Source organism: Phaethon aethereus (assembly GCF_964289735.1).
Source record: "Phaethon aethereus genome assembly, chromosome: 4".
Classification (NCBI taxonomy): Eukaryota; Metazoa; Chordata; class Aves; order Phaethontiformes; family Phaethontidae; genus Phaethon; species Phaethon aethereus.
In genome coordinates, this window is record NC_138578.1 from 40,592,143 (window position 1) to 40,607,270 (window position 15,128).

At 37.8% G+C, this 15,128-nt stretch overlaps 1 protein-coding gene across 1 annotated transcript in view; it reads right to left on the reverse strand.

Annotated features, from left to right (window-relative positions):
* MARCHF1 (membrane associated ring-CH-type finger 1) overlaps positions 1-15,128 on the reverse strand; it is a gene marked incomplete at its 5' end in the record, with an annotated part of 91,937 nt that overhangs the window by 32,496 nt on the left and 44,313 nt on the right. The window contains 2 exons of the mRNA XM_081998763.1: positions 2,533-2,612; positions 15,002-15,052. Of these exons, the coding sequence (XP_081854889.1) occupies positions 2,533-2,612; positions 15,002-15,052 (131 nt within the window). The remainder of the gene's footprint in view (positions 1-2,532; positions 2,613-15,001; positions 15,053-15,128) is intronic.

Here is a 15,128-nt window from a genome sequence, read left to right on the forward strand (position 1 = left end):
GGTGATTCAGACATTTAAGACAACTTTGAAGTTGCTGAAGCAGTTACCTGTGCACATCTCTGCATCATGCCATGCAGACATACTTCAAGTGCTTCAGACAGTTACCACTGCTGCTGTTTCACTGTATTTCTTTAAGGGGAAGAGGTCCCAAGACAGGGGTGTGGTCCTGATGTACAAGCTGATGTACAAACACAGCTGGACTTTTCTCTGAAGAATCTTGAATTATCATGATAGACAGCGGTTGGGCAACTGAAATGCCCATTCTTACTTTGTAAGTGTAAAAAGGAGTGCATAGCACTAGCTGTATGAGTAATGGCTTATATCTCCTGCTGTGAAAAAAGCACAATGCCTGCATGTTACCTTTTTTCTTTGTAAAACTAGGATCTTTGTAGCGTGTTACTAGGTTGAAGTATACTGTGAAACTGCATGATGTGGCACCGTGAACTTCCTCATTCTGACTGTGTTTACATTTCCATGCAAATTGCTTCCCAGCAAAGAAAAGTGAGAAGTTTTGGGTTACCATATCAAGAAACTAAGCCTGATCCTCATTTACACTTTGTAGACGAGAGCCAATGCTGGCGCACAAGTTTGGGGGGGAAAAAAAAAAAGAAAAAAAAAGTTTCAGTTCTGCTAAACTTATGGGATGGTGCATTTTCATTTACGACTAAATTAAGTATCTCAAAGCACCCAGCTGTCTACTCCAAATTCAGACATAGCTCAGACATGGCCAGCGTGCTCTCATTTCCAGGGGAAACCTCTCAACATCTGTTTGTGTGCTTCACACTAAGGGTATCGGACTATCAGAAGCCTGAACTTCTGAACGAGAGAGAACTGTTGGTGTTGCTTTTTCCTTCCCAAAGCTTTTTTAAATGCTGATTCTGTCCAGTCACCCTTTGTATCATTCCAATCCTTGCAACAGGTACCGAACTAACAGCCCCTACACCTTCACAGTTCAGAGGTGTTGAGCAGTGCAAGGTCCTGTACAACTTATGCCTGGCTGGAGAGGGTATTTTGCAGGCACCATCCACCAGATTGCTGCAGTAATGGCAGCTCTAGAGGACACTGAACCAAAACCATAAATTTATTTCACGTAAGTTTATGGAAAATGAGAAAGAGGGACCAAAGCTGGATTTGAACTGATCACTAAGGAGAAAAAACTCCATATCCCGTTGTATTGATCTGTCTCACACTCTGCCTCATTCTACGCCTCCGGCCGGATATTTAGAACACAGTAATACTCTGCCAGAGAACACAGTGTGTCCATCATCATGAAGAAAAATGGAGGAAAGAAAAACATTTGGTTCCCTTGTAGGATTACTGTTTTTAAATAAGAGAAGTATGTCTTCAGATTGAGATACGCTAACTTCTCTGTAGCAAAGGTTTTTCTGTTACTTCTTATGGCCTGCCTAGCAGTTTATTACTGAGAAATGGTGACAGAAAGCAGTCAAGAGAAGGGCAGTCAGCCCACAGCAGTGAGAAAATTCCTTTTAAGAACACTAAATCTTTCTTATTAGGGACTAACCTGCATACTTCTAAATCATCAGACCAGTCATCATACAACACTGGAGACTTCTGAGCAGCATCAGTCACACTGGGCCCTGCCCCAGCAGGTGCTCCGTTATCTGGGACTGCCAGAGCATCGCTGCCAGAGCCTGCCTCCGCAAAGCAGTCCTTCGTATCTTTACTGTGTCTAAGGAAAGACGCAGGCTGCCGATCTCTGTAGTAGCTTTTGCCTTTGCTTCTCCCACATTTTCTCGCAGAAATCCTTGCTTCCTGAGATGATGCTGAAGACTGCAGTTCCTTAAGCCTTCTTCGGCGGTGATTTAAAGTAGGATTCTCAGGGTCAGATACCTCTTGCTTCTTTTTCCCCATTGTCCCCAAGGTGACAAGTTCAACAGCATTATTGTTTGCGGGCCCATCCTGGTTAGTGCACGATCTATTGTTCCTTCTCCCTCTCCTGGGCATTCTGGCCTTTTCTCTTGCTCTCCTCCTAGCCTGAGCCCACTGACTCTCATCCGAAGATGATGACGAATCAGATGTGTTCCAGCCGGATCTCGCAGGCTCAGGGTGCAATTTAGAGTCTTTCCCCTCTCCTTGCTTTTCTGTATTCTCACCATTGTCTCCAGTCTCTCTTTTCCGCCTAAACCTTCGTTTTACTTGTTTCTTACCAGACTCCCTATTAGAAGGGGTCAGCACCATGACAGGGGTTGCATGTTCAAGCTCATCTTCTGACAAATCATGCAAGGCAGTAGATCTAGACAAAGCAGTAAGCAAAGGAAAGGGATGGAAATGGTAAGGGTGGGTGGAAAGAGAGAAATCACAAAAAAAGGATGAAAATGTGAACATGAATTTTAATAGAAAAACATGAGACTGAAAAGCAAAAAGAGAACCAAAACAAAAAGAGATCAAAAGAAAACTGGTCTATGTAAATTATGAACAGTGTTAAGCAGAAGCAAGAGCTACATATTATTTAATAAAGACAACAACTAACAAGTATCAGCCAGATTAGAGTATATTTTTCTCAGCACATACCTACAAATGTCCTGAGTGGAAGGGCAGACAGACAACCGTGACTGACTCCTGGGAGCTGTTCCTGTTGTAGGACTGCTTGCCTGTTGAAATAAGTTAGATAGTTTGGAATCTTTGTCCATGAAATACATTGCAGATATTTTACTGCTTTGCCACATGATTATAAAATTAAAGTAACTGTTGCTGCTGTTCATAGTGCACTGTTGAACACAAGCAAGCTCACAAAATACAGGAAGCCTGACCAAAAGCAAAACCTATTTGTGGAACTAAATATGACTGAAGTGTTTCGGCTCTCATTTGCTCATGACTACGTTTTGTTGCTGTTTGAGGAAGCAGCTTTCGACATTTGAATTTGCATTTTGGTTTTGATCTACTGTAAATGTCTGATGGGAAAGGATGTTGTTTTTATTTCATGCAATCAAACAACCATGATGATTCCTTTCAAAATGGAGTGAAGTGCATTTACATTATGCTCAGTGAGGAAGAGCACAAAGCTAACCTACGTTGAGTGGACTGACAGAGCAGCGAGAAAATTAAAGTAATGTTTTAAAAGGTTTTCAAGGCAATCAGATCTTCTAGAAGAGCTCAACATGTTAAACTGATGAGCTTGAGAAGACCAAAGTGCAGGCTGCATCTCTACAGAGCTGATCACATTCTCAAACAGCAGGAGAGATATAAAACATGTTTAGTATGTGACATTTTGCTCATAAGGCTGCTGCTACGAATTGCAGACTCGGTTGCTCAGTACTTCCACATTTTGATGGTGTTAACAGCAAACCATTTCAATCTGCCTCACAATCTACTGGCAGCATAGCTGTATGGAATCCAAATTTAAATCCAAGGCTTTGTGATTCTTCAGGATCACACACAAGGTACAGTACTGTGGGGAGAGGTTTAGGACAAATAATTCTTAATGCTATGACCTTCCTTTAGCTGATAAGGGAATTTGCTTTTAGTATGCAACCCTACCCCATTATGAGCACCACTACCAAATGGAGACAAAATACTATAAGCGTCAGACTTCCAGAAGATCACGCACCAGATGCGGGGCAAGAATCTATTAAGCAAGAGTACAAAGTATAAATAATACAGAGATGTAAAGGCTGCCATCCCAAGTTTTCGTACTAGCAAATCAAATGCGGTCACACAGAGTCCATAATTAAAATTATTTCTAGCTCACCTTTCACAGACATTTTTGTGGTGTCAGTTTGAATATTAATAGTACAAGCAAAATAAATAAATACAGCAAGTACCTGCTGACACTTCACTTTTATCCAAGGTTCTTAATATCCATTATATTTCACGCATAGATCTTTTGGAAACATCAGTCACCACTATGTGCATTTTTGCTTTTAATGAGATACCAGCTGAGACTTAAGAATGGTACTTTTGCATGAAAATAATCTTCTAGCTTTTGGAATTCACGTTGACCTCTTGATGTATTAATATCACAACACCAAAAATATTACTAAGAAATGAAACTCAGAAGTATGAAAAGTAAGCCAACATAGAAATTAAATTGATAAAGCATTTGGGCACAATCCATATGTTCATATGGTTTTTCAATGCCGGGGACCACCAGGCAGAGGAGAAACATTAAGAGTGTCTGCAGTCTAATTCTGGAAAAAAAGGACAAGTACCAGTGGAAGAAATTGTTTGGATTTCATATCTTTTTTTCTACAAAAGCAATGTTTCAGTTACAGGTACAGTGAAGGAATATGAGTTGTTTTCACATACGCATTAAAAACAGATGGCATATGCATGGTCAGGTATATAATATTTTCCACCTCAGCCTCTGTGATTAGTTTTAAGTGATTAGGCATAGCTTAAGCTACTTAATAAGGAAAGATGTAGACACCAGCATCAGAGCCACGTTTTTGGGCTACATGCTGCTGCCATGTGAAAAAACATCCCTCCAGACTAAACCCAAGGTGAAGGACTGCTGAAGAAATCCAGCCCTAGACTTGAGTGGGGACTTCTGAATTCATCCCCTGTGACCAGTTCCCATTTTTTCCCCCTCACAGCTGCAGGACCATAACCATTGCTTCTTTCAGTATGTGTGTATTACAGAGGGTCTTCCGATCTGAAGCGGTGGTCAGGTCATCCCCATGCTGTTAAATGCAAGATTTATATCGCCTTCTCACAAGCGCTACCCACTGAAGGGATAAGGAGAACAGGTAAGCTGTCCCAGTAACCGTAGAGTAGGTCTGCATAAGTTCAAGAAACTTTCAGCAGCTATTAAAGCAGGAAGTCAGCTAGACAGTTATTAAGAGGGTTGGAATCAAGCCAGGAATTAAAACCAATTCTTTGAAAAGCTTTTACACTTATTATTTGGGTCTGGGTACAAGTACAAATCTAATTATTTTAAGATAAAAATTACATTACCAGTTTGATTACTTAAAACTTACATTTCACTCTCAGCTGTAAAGAGGTCTGGACTGTTTCAGCCCTGCTCAGTCAAATTTACTTTCTAGTTCCCCTGTACTGGCATAATGATGTTATGTTTAGTTGCACATAACTCAGACAAAGGTTTATTTCCTTCTAAAATAATTTAGATCAAACTCTTTTAAAAAAAATGAACGCTTTTTTCTTGTTTGTCTAATCCAAATTGGAGCAAACCTGACATCTGGGCAGGCAAAAAGCCTATGCACAAATTAAGTCCTCAAAAACAAAGCAAGAAAACTCCAACATGACAAGTTATGCACAAGATAGTTCAGATTCTCATCTCTGAGCAAGTTTCATTCAATAGGTTTCTACAGCTTTTAAACATCAATTTGGGTTTTATCTACTTTAAAGTAACTTTCAATCATAAAATGAATTGATGGAATGATTTTTAAAACCAAGAAGTTAGTGTTTCTAATATTCATTACCTGATGTTTACTTATTGACCTCACAGGTACTGAAGGGCCTTATTTTGTAAATAATTCCAATCTTACCTCTGTAAATTAAGTAGGAGTGGAAGGACCTGTCAATGTCAAAGCTGTCCCTGCCACCACATGTCATATGAATATAATTGTTCACAGATAATCAAGCTGTTTTAAAAAACTTGTAAATTCCAGCTGGAAGCCTATTCCAGACCTTTACCCCAAAATCCCTTTGCACTTTCACCCTACCCACATCTGACAGCATAAACTGCACCTGGGCTTACTTCATTTCTTTCTGTATATTCCCTCTTAGCCATCTCCTCTACAAGCTATACATCCGAAACTACGCTTTTTAAAAAAACATATATTCTCCTAAGTCCAGTGTCACAAGATACCTAAAGCCGGCATACTGCGCTGCCACGGAACGCAGCATTAAACACGTCCGTCATCCTGGCTCATCGTATATGCTTTCTATTGTTTTTAATCACCTTTACTGCTACAAAATACAAAATCCTTTAAGTGGCATCAAGTTTATTTTAAAGGCACATCTGAGAAACCAAAACATGATCGTTCGAATAGATTCTGCTCATGTCGTATCAGCCCAGCTCTTATGGGAACGTGTATACAACAGGTATTGGAAACAGTCTCAAGCACACAGATCTTATTGCTGTAATTGCCATCGCATTGCTATGTTGCTGTTTAGCACACTGAATAGTTTGTGGTACTGTATTTATTGAATAGAGGGGTCAGATTGACGCTGCGGACTCCAATTCCACTTGGCAAGCAGAATAACGATTTTATTAAAAAAATAGTAGTCCTTGAACAAATGTCTAATTCAGATGGTTATATTGTACAGCTCATTGGCATGGGAAAACTAAACAAGCACTGTACTGATTTTATCATAGCAAATTATATCAGCAGCATAATTAAATGTGGTAATTCAAAATAAAGTTGTCTCACAATTCATTTATAAGCAAGGCAGCTCATTTCTCTATGCCATCAACACAGACGCTTGAGGGATAATGCCAACTCCAGCTGATTAGGTTCGGCATTTCAAAAACATGGTTAGTAGAGTGAGATTCCCCAGTCACCACCTTCTGCCGTCTTGGCCGGTTTAGATGAACTTTTTTGTCAAGGATACGCAAATCAATTAACGGCCATGACAGGGCACTTATCCATAATTATTTTTGATATGTTCAACAGGAGCTGGCAGTATGCTTTTCAGACAGAATACTGGTAAATACGGAGTTTTCAGGACAAGCGAGATAATAATTTATCTGACACAAGGGGACTTCAATGTCACACACATGTGTCCGTGTTAAAAGACTGCAGCAAAGACAGAAATGAGGGACAGAATGCAGTTCGACTGATGAAAACAAGAAGAATTTCAAATGAAGATTGCCTTTACTTTGGTGTTCAGGATCTGATAGGATTTTCCAGATGATAACAAAAAATGAGAGCCCTCACTGACTGTCTACGGCTTAACACTGCATGTTGAAACTAGCCCAGGAACATGAGACAAGCTGGGCTCTTGGAGAGAAGGGTTCTACTTTGACCTAACAGAAAGGCTGAGTAATAACACGTTCCACAAGTACAAATAATTCATATTTGAATGGAGGTAAGCTTTAAAATAACAAACCAGATGTAACGGACAGCTGCTATAAAATGGCTTCACAGATACCACCAGAAAGGCTAAGGGATCCTCTAATGCCTCTGTTCTGAATAAGGAAGGCCAGAGGAATTTCCAAAAGATGCTCAGCTTACAACACTGCTTAAGTAGAAAGTTGTAGAAAATTGAGGGGTAATAGGTCAGACAGGGAATATGACTAATGCTTTTATTCTACTACCAAGTATGCTTTACAGCAGCGATGCATCACAGAATCCTCCAGATCCCAGCAGCCAATATAGTTAAAAAGCTGAAACTCTATCCTATTAAAATAATGGCACACCAAGGAACGGATACCTTAGAAGATTAGAGCAGTTTGCATGGTAATAAGCTCAGCAGGAGATCCAGTCTGCATATTTTCAGCTGAAAATTCTGCTTTGTAAACAATGCAACTTTTTATGGAAAACATCCATCTTTATAAACTTTTGTGTGGATAATTTCTTAGGTCTAAAAAGATCAAAAACATGGTGGAAATGAGCCAACCCAGGTGTATCTCACAAAGTGTGTCTTGATGGCAACTGAAACTTATGCACATGGGCTTGGGGGAGGGCGGTTTCTTGGTGTTTTTTTTTTTCTTCTTTTCTTTTTTTGGTCTTTATGATTGAGTTCCTGCTTTGTGCTCAGATCTCAAAGTTGTTCTGATCGATGGCTTTTCAGCAACTGTTAAATTAATCGGTAACTCAATTTCTGCTACATTTTCTTTCACAAAATTCTTTTTGCAAATTTTTCCTTGCACATTTCTTCCCCAACCCTTTTCTTTCTCTTCTGTACTCCTTCCCCTCCTTCCACCTGCCTCTGAAGAGAAAAAATAAAGGGAAAGGTAACAGAGGAGGAAGGAGAAGAAATATCCTTACAATTCTGCTGAACAATACCATCCAGCACCTTTGAAAGTCAGTATGATCCTCATATAAAATGGTTTGAAATCTAAGTCACTAAAGCAGGTTTACATTTCATCAAAGTAAAATCAAAATTGCAAGTGGCAAATTTATCCTACTATTTAAAAAATGAGGCCAACAAAAGCAATTACAAAGCAAAACTTTGACTTGTAGATTCAGTAAGCTTTTTAATTTCTTTTCTCCTGTCTTACTGAGCTATGTTAATCTTTATTTTAAAGGTAGAGTTCCTACTCAAAAATCCACTCTTTGTATTGACGTAGAGGCACTGCTAGCTAAGCTTTGAATCATCAGATGGATTATAGTCTGCAAAAGTCTTTGTACTGCAGCAATGCAATATTTTTTATTCACAATTCTCTTCAAGGGTGCATCTTTCTAGGCATTATCACTTTCTTAATAGAAATGTTTTGTACTTAGATAAAAATATACAGATGTAGGCAACTGAAACAAAGGATGTCCTGGTCTTTATACAAAAGGTGCAGAGCCCTGAGACCAGCAGCTTTTGACTGTCTGGAAGGCGCTACATGCAAATTTAGCCTGTAGGAGAGGTGAAGCACAAAACATGCATCTCCTCTGTTACTGGATTTCGTAGTATTTTACATCTGAAGGTAGTCAGTATCAGTATTCAGGGAACATAGTTTAGACTTTCTCTTACAAAGAGGGCATCTGTTTCCACATATCCCTCTATCTGCAAGACTTAAAGCCTCAAAATATTTCTATATACTAAAACAGCTTTCAACCATATGACCTTTCTGACATTGTCCCATCAGTGCATATGTATGTGAGTGCACACACTCACTGTATCCTTCGTTTGGTCTGATGGGCTACAAAGGATACAGGCTGGATAAATTCCCATCTGTGAGGATATCACTATTATATTTGAACAACTCTACTCTGGTGTGTATTTGATATCTGTTTATTCCAGCCCTAAGGAAACGAGAAACCTAAATGTGCCAGAGCAAAAGAGCTGTAGAAAGAATATTGAAATGCCTAAGCCAAAAGACAGTGAAACCCTGACAATGCATCATTACAAAAACCAGGAGACACCATATTTTTATGAAGTGTAAGGAACCTCAGACTGCAGGAAGAAAAAACCCCAAAATGTTAGCACTGCAGAAACAAAGTTTGCTTAATTGAATTATTTTTAGGACAAAGACCTGAAATATGCTTCTGAATGCCATGGTGAAAAAATAAATGCCATATAAAAATTTCCAGGGGTATATATGGAGTAGGTATGTTACAGACAATAATTCTTACTGAAAACTAAACAATAAGCATATGTCATAACTCGCATATCTTGGTTACTGAAAACAAATCAAAGCTACTTCACCTGGATCGTATTGCATATCATAGGATAGGACTGAAATCAGTGATTACACAATGTCTTTACAGTGATAACACAATGGCATTACACACAAAGTAAGCTTGAATAAACACATAAAGTTTGTGGTACTTAGTATATTTCAAATATATATGCAATTTTCTCTGTCTGTGGACATGTGGCACTTTCAGTTATACTCAGAATACGCTATTGGTAAGAATTGTGGACTTAATAAAACAGAATCTGTATAATTGTATGTATTATTGTACACTGTTATATGTATTCTCTCTCATTAGAACATGAGTTTAAAACAGGTCAAGTGTATCCAAGAATACATTGAAAATGTATTATTTTCTACCGGTTGTCTGCTGGAATTGAGATGTATTTAATGCTATTTTATTCAGAAGTTCAAATTTCAGGCAAACTTAGGTAAATTCTGCAGTCATGGCTTCTGTTAAGCTTGTTGTAAATAATGAATTGTATGGACAAGCCACAAAGTATTCTCTAGAGAAATAAATCAAGCATTTACATCTAAGAGGAAAAAAAAGTGCAGCAATCGTTATTATGCCATTCTATCTAGTTCTAGTTTTTTGCCTTTCTCTGCTTTATGTTTTGATGAACAAAATACTTTTCACTAGCTTGTTTACTTTGTGCTGTTGTTTTTTTCAGGAATAGAATCATAATGAGAGTTAAGTGCCAGGTTAGTCTTCACCTTTGATATTAATGATTCTGTTTATGAGCAAAAAGAATCATTTAGATGACTAACATAACACTTAGACTCGTAATTTAATGCCGGTTTTGTGTACATGGTATTATTCACTGTAACAGCACTTTTGAAGGCTGACATTTTACACTTTACAAGAGCAAGGACTTGTTTTTTTTCTTGGTTTATTTTCTTATTTGAAAGCTGTAAGTTTTTTCTCAGTTGCTCATTATAGTAATCTAGAAGCTACATTTGGAAAGGATGGAGCTACATGGTTCCTTGAAAAAAAACTACCACCAATCTGGAAGAGAATTGCCATTTATGAATAGCGTGAAATTGGCAGTACGAACAACAAAAGTGGATCAGCTTGCAGCACTACAGTCCCCTGTAGCAAAATGCAAGGGGCCACACAATTGTTCTTGAGGATTCATTCGTGCAACAGATATCCTGGAGATGCTGCAATCCTCTCTCAGGATATCAAAGCCCATGATATGAACTTCTTTAAAAAGAATTTAAGTTCCTTTATGGTCTTTCCACTGTAAAACCTACAATTTGTGTTTATAATAATTCAGACAGAAGATACTATGCGTTCTCTGTTGGTATCACGGCCAAAGACATGGTGGCTTGCTTACCTATTAAAAAAAAAGATAGTGTGTAATAGTGACTTCTGCTTCAAGTTGTGCGTATCACCGGAACTGTGATACAGGACTCTTCATATATTCACCTCATACTGAGAGTCGATGAAAAATTAAAGTATATCAAAACCCGTGTGAAAGAGCATTCCATTTTAATGGAAGAGATTAAATGGAAATTTATAATTCAAAAGGATAAAATATTATATTACATATTACATAAATTGATACTCAGTTTGTGAAATACATTTCAAAATCAGCAACCAAGTAGCTCAAATCAACAATCAATAAATTAGCAACAATAAATTTTTCATCTAAAACTTTAGCAGGCACTACTTTGACATGCTGGTGCCTTTTGTATGTTACTGAGAGGAGCCCGATCTGACATTAAAAAAACAGTATAAAAATTGCATAAACTTATAGTAAAACCAATTCTTTCCTTCTTTCCTTTCTCTGTTGTTGTTCATGTTCTGAATTAGGCCAATGAATATCATCACATTAAATATTCTGAAGTGATCACCTCACTCCTTCCTGATGTAACTCAACCGAGTTTTATTAGATGGATGCTTCAGAGACTTTTAAATAAAAAGTGTTCTAACACCTGCTCCAGGCTTTTGAGAAACAATTGAGCCAAAACAAAAATCAGGCAATTTGCTCCAAGCCTGAGTTTCTCTGCACTGAAAAATATGCCCAAAGTTCCTATCACAGAATTTCAAATCTTACTGCTGGGAGAGCATTCTTCTCTAAGGAGCTCTTGAATTATAATTAACATGCAGAAAGATAATTACAATGTGTTAGAAACATTTCTTCCAGAAAGCGTTTTAACATTACCAGGCAGCCTGAGAAACACATATAAGCATAACCTCTACGGACTGTAATTCAAACACAAGATTTGTTCCATTGGTTAACCGCAACAGAAAGAAATGAATCCACCAGATCCTTCTCAGACTAGCATTCCCCTTAATACACATATTTAGGAAGACATAACACGTTTACTGAAAAAATCTACAGTGCAGGGAACTAAGCAGTGGAAATAGGTAATGAACAAGGTCAAGTTTTTAGTTTACTCGGATTTTAAACACTCCCAGGTAAGATAATTCTAATTCTGAAATCCAGAGCTCTGCACAAGACTCTCTCTTACAAAGAATAATAAAGTTGTCTCTACTACCAGCACCATGGAAAATGGGCGGGGGAGAGTGTCTAAGGGGTAAAAAAAAAAAAAAAAATTAAAAAAAAATTAAAACAGCAAGGCTGGTTCATAACTCACATTTCCAATACTTCTATGTTTTTATTTATATGTATTACAGTAGACAGGTTTTGAAAGCCATAGTTAGTAAATAGGGCTCCACTTTGTCACTTGAGCTAATACGAAATACAGATCAGTCCCAATTATGATCTATTACTCCCAGTGCTAGCAGGGCAGAAGGCAAGAAGTTCTGCTTATTGATTTATTGATTCTACAGGAAAAATCTAGGTTACTACCAGAAGCGCGGCAGAAATGAGACACATGCATTTTCGTAATTGTCTCTGCTTGGAAAACCAGCTGAAGAAGCTGCTCTTGGAGTCCTAGGGAGGTTTTAACAACGTACAGGCTGAAGCGAATGGACAAGCGTCCCAGGCGGACGTTCACTGAAGACAGCCAGGGTTGGCTGCCAGTCAGGAGTGGCAGGCAGGCAGAATTGGGCAGAGTACAGAAGACTGAGAGTACAAAACGATGCCAGATTACTTTGAAAAACCGGCAGTTAACTCAGTGGTTGCCCCACAAATGGGGTATTTAAGGCCACCGTAATGAGCTGGGGAAGAACACCGACATCAATCAGCAAAGTAGTTTGAGCAAATGCTCCCTCACCCTCCTACCTGCTGAGCAAAATGGTGCTGGCATGGCACGGGAGCGCCACGGGCAGGGGGGTGACGCACAGCGTCCGATGGGGCAGCGACAGCCACGCTACACTCCACCGTCAGCGTCCAGCTGCTCTCGCCCGCAGGTAAAACAGTACTTGATTTAGTGCTGGGTCAGGTTAACAGAATGAAAGTGCAGGATTTTGCCTTACTCCTGCCATATTGATTGTACTTCCTTATACAAGTAAAAACAAATTCACTTTGACAGGCAGAGCTGCATAATTTTATAGTTACGTGAAAATAATTTGTAAATATTCCAGGTGGCTTAATGTTATATTAGTACATGTACAGAAACATATTGGTGAGCCACTGTTTTGCTTACTTAGGAACATGTATTATAGTGGACTTCACAAATAATTTTGTATTGAAATTGTATCTAAATATTTTAAGTTTTGTCCTTTCATTTGCTTAAAATAGTTTAATACTGAAATTGTTATCAGAAAGTTATATTCAACATCAGAAAAGTCTTTGCAACATGATAAATTTCCATTCTCAATGGACAGCAAAAATGAATTGTACGATTGAAGTGGTGATTTTTTTTCTTCCTCTCTAGGGAATGTTGGATTTTTAAATCTATAGATTGAATAGGTATATTCTAACTAGTATCTGGTAAATAACAAACTACACCAAAGCCAACAATTTGGTTTAATCTGTAATACCATATAATTCAGAGTTTATGTACCTAGTGTGCAAAATTGCCCAAGCACACACTGCAAACCTCAGATGTCCTCTCTGAATAAACAACTTAAGAGCATTATGAAATATGAATCTGTATTTGCAGAATCTTTGCTATACTCCATTTCACAAATAAGGTGGTACAAAGACCAGTTATATAAGGGAATATCTACTCTGCTCTGGATCAGGAGCTCCACATACCACCAAGGGTGGCAATACACAGTAACTAGTAAAATGTTACTCTCTATTTGACCCCTTTTAGCTTATTCATACAGGGAAGTGAAAGTGGTAAAAGACACAAAATCAAAACAGTATTTTGATGACTGTAATTCTTATTTTTAGATAAAGACTTTCCAATTTTTCTGTCAATTGAAATTTTTATTCTGTGCAAGATCCAACACCACACAACAGAACTCAAGTCTTGCCTTTGGTATATAGTTTACATCACCTAGAAGCTTCCAAACTTATTTTGAGGTGCCATATTTGTTACTATTATTTTGCCATGCAATATTAATCTGAAAAGTCAGGTGTTTGTTTTTCTGTGTTTACACACATATATACCCTCCCTCCCATTTTACAAAAAAAAAATTTTGAAACAGACAATAAACTGGAAACTGGCTTTCCAATGAAGCATCTTTCAGCATTTGAAAAGCTTCAGTGGCAGGTAGCTTCACATAGAAAAAATGATCCCAAAGAAGTTAAGTGCATGCCTGGAAACCTTGTTTATTAATGTATTACTTAAAAAGATGCAAGTACCCCTTTTCTACTAAGTACCTACACTGATTCCTGCAGAAATTACAAAATAAATGTCAGTCACTGCCATGTGTCTCGTGTCAGTGAATGTATTTATGCTTTTTCACAGTGTAACCCACACAACCGACTTAAAGCAGAACAAGTAACATCAAATCCACATAGATTTACAGTAATTATAACTATAGACATGCACTTAAAACTCTTAGTGAAAATAATTTATCTAACTCACTGTGATCAAGCTTGTAAGTATATAACTATATATACTTTTGAAAAATAGGCAACAAGTCAGGAAGACATTCAGCCATATCCTACAATAGATTGGATTTATTCTACATGATTTCCCCTGCATTTTTTTCCTTCTTAATGTAAAAGAGCAGAACCTAACCTGTATCTAGTTTCTTTAACTAAGAAATCACAATCACATGGCAGATGTTTAGGCTGGGATTCAAACAATTATTGAGTTTTTAACTTTTTACCTCCTGTTTATCCTGGCTTTTTGGCATAGATTTCAGCCACATCTGAACCAAAAATACAAAAAAAGGTGGGTTAAAAACAAAGAACTCCAGGACAAATCACATTTTGCCTATCCCTACAGTTTCCCATCTCTGCTTCCTAGAAACTAAAAAGCATCTAGATATAAAGTCCTGGCTTCAGTGAACCATAAATCCCTGTAAAAGGAATTCAGAATTCAGTCTGAAATGATGGCATATTCATAGCTTTACACATTACAGCTGTTATTATTTGGGTAGGGCAGGGGGAGAAAAATCAAGCAGTAATTCTATCTTAAGATAAAGCATTACCATAACATTAAGCAATTGTGGAAAGCAGGTGAAAAAAGTGAAACTGTTATTTACTTATCATTACACATATACAATGACTAATTGTGTGTTTATACTTTAAGATGGATTTTACATTGTAACCATAATGTTAGGCAGCAAAAGCTTAAAATCTGATGTCCATAAAGAAAACATCAGAATATACATATATGGTTAAATAAAGTACTGTATTATATTTGATAAACATAGTTTTCTTTAAATTCTATGCAAAGGAGATAGATTTCACATACCTTTGAAATGTTACTTGATCGACTTGTGGAACGCCCTGGAGATTTGTCATTCTGGAAAAGAAAATCAAAAGATGAAAGAAGTTATGTCATTTGAATTCTACCTAAGAAGAAGCTGTACTCTTTTTGT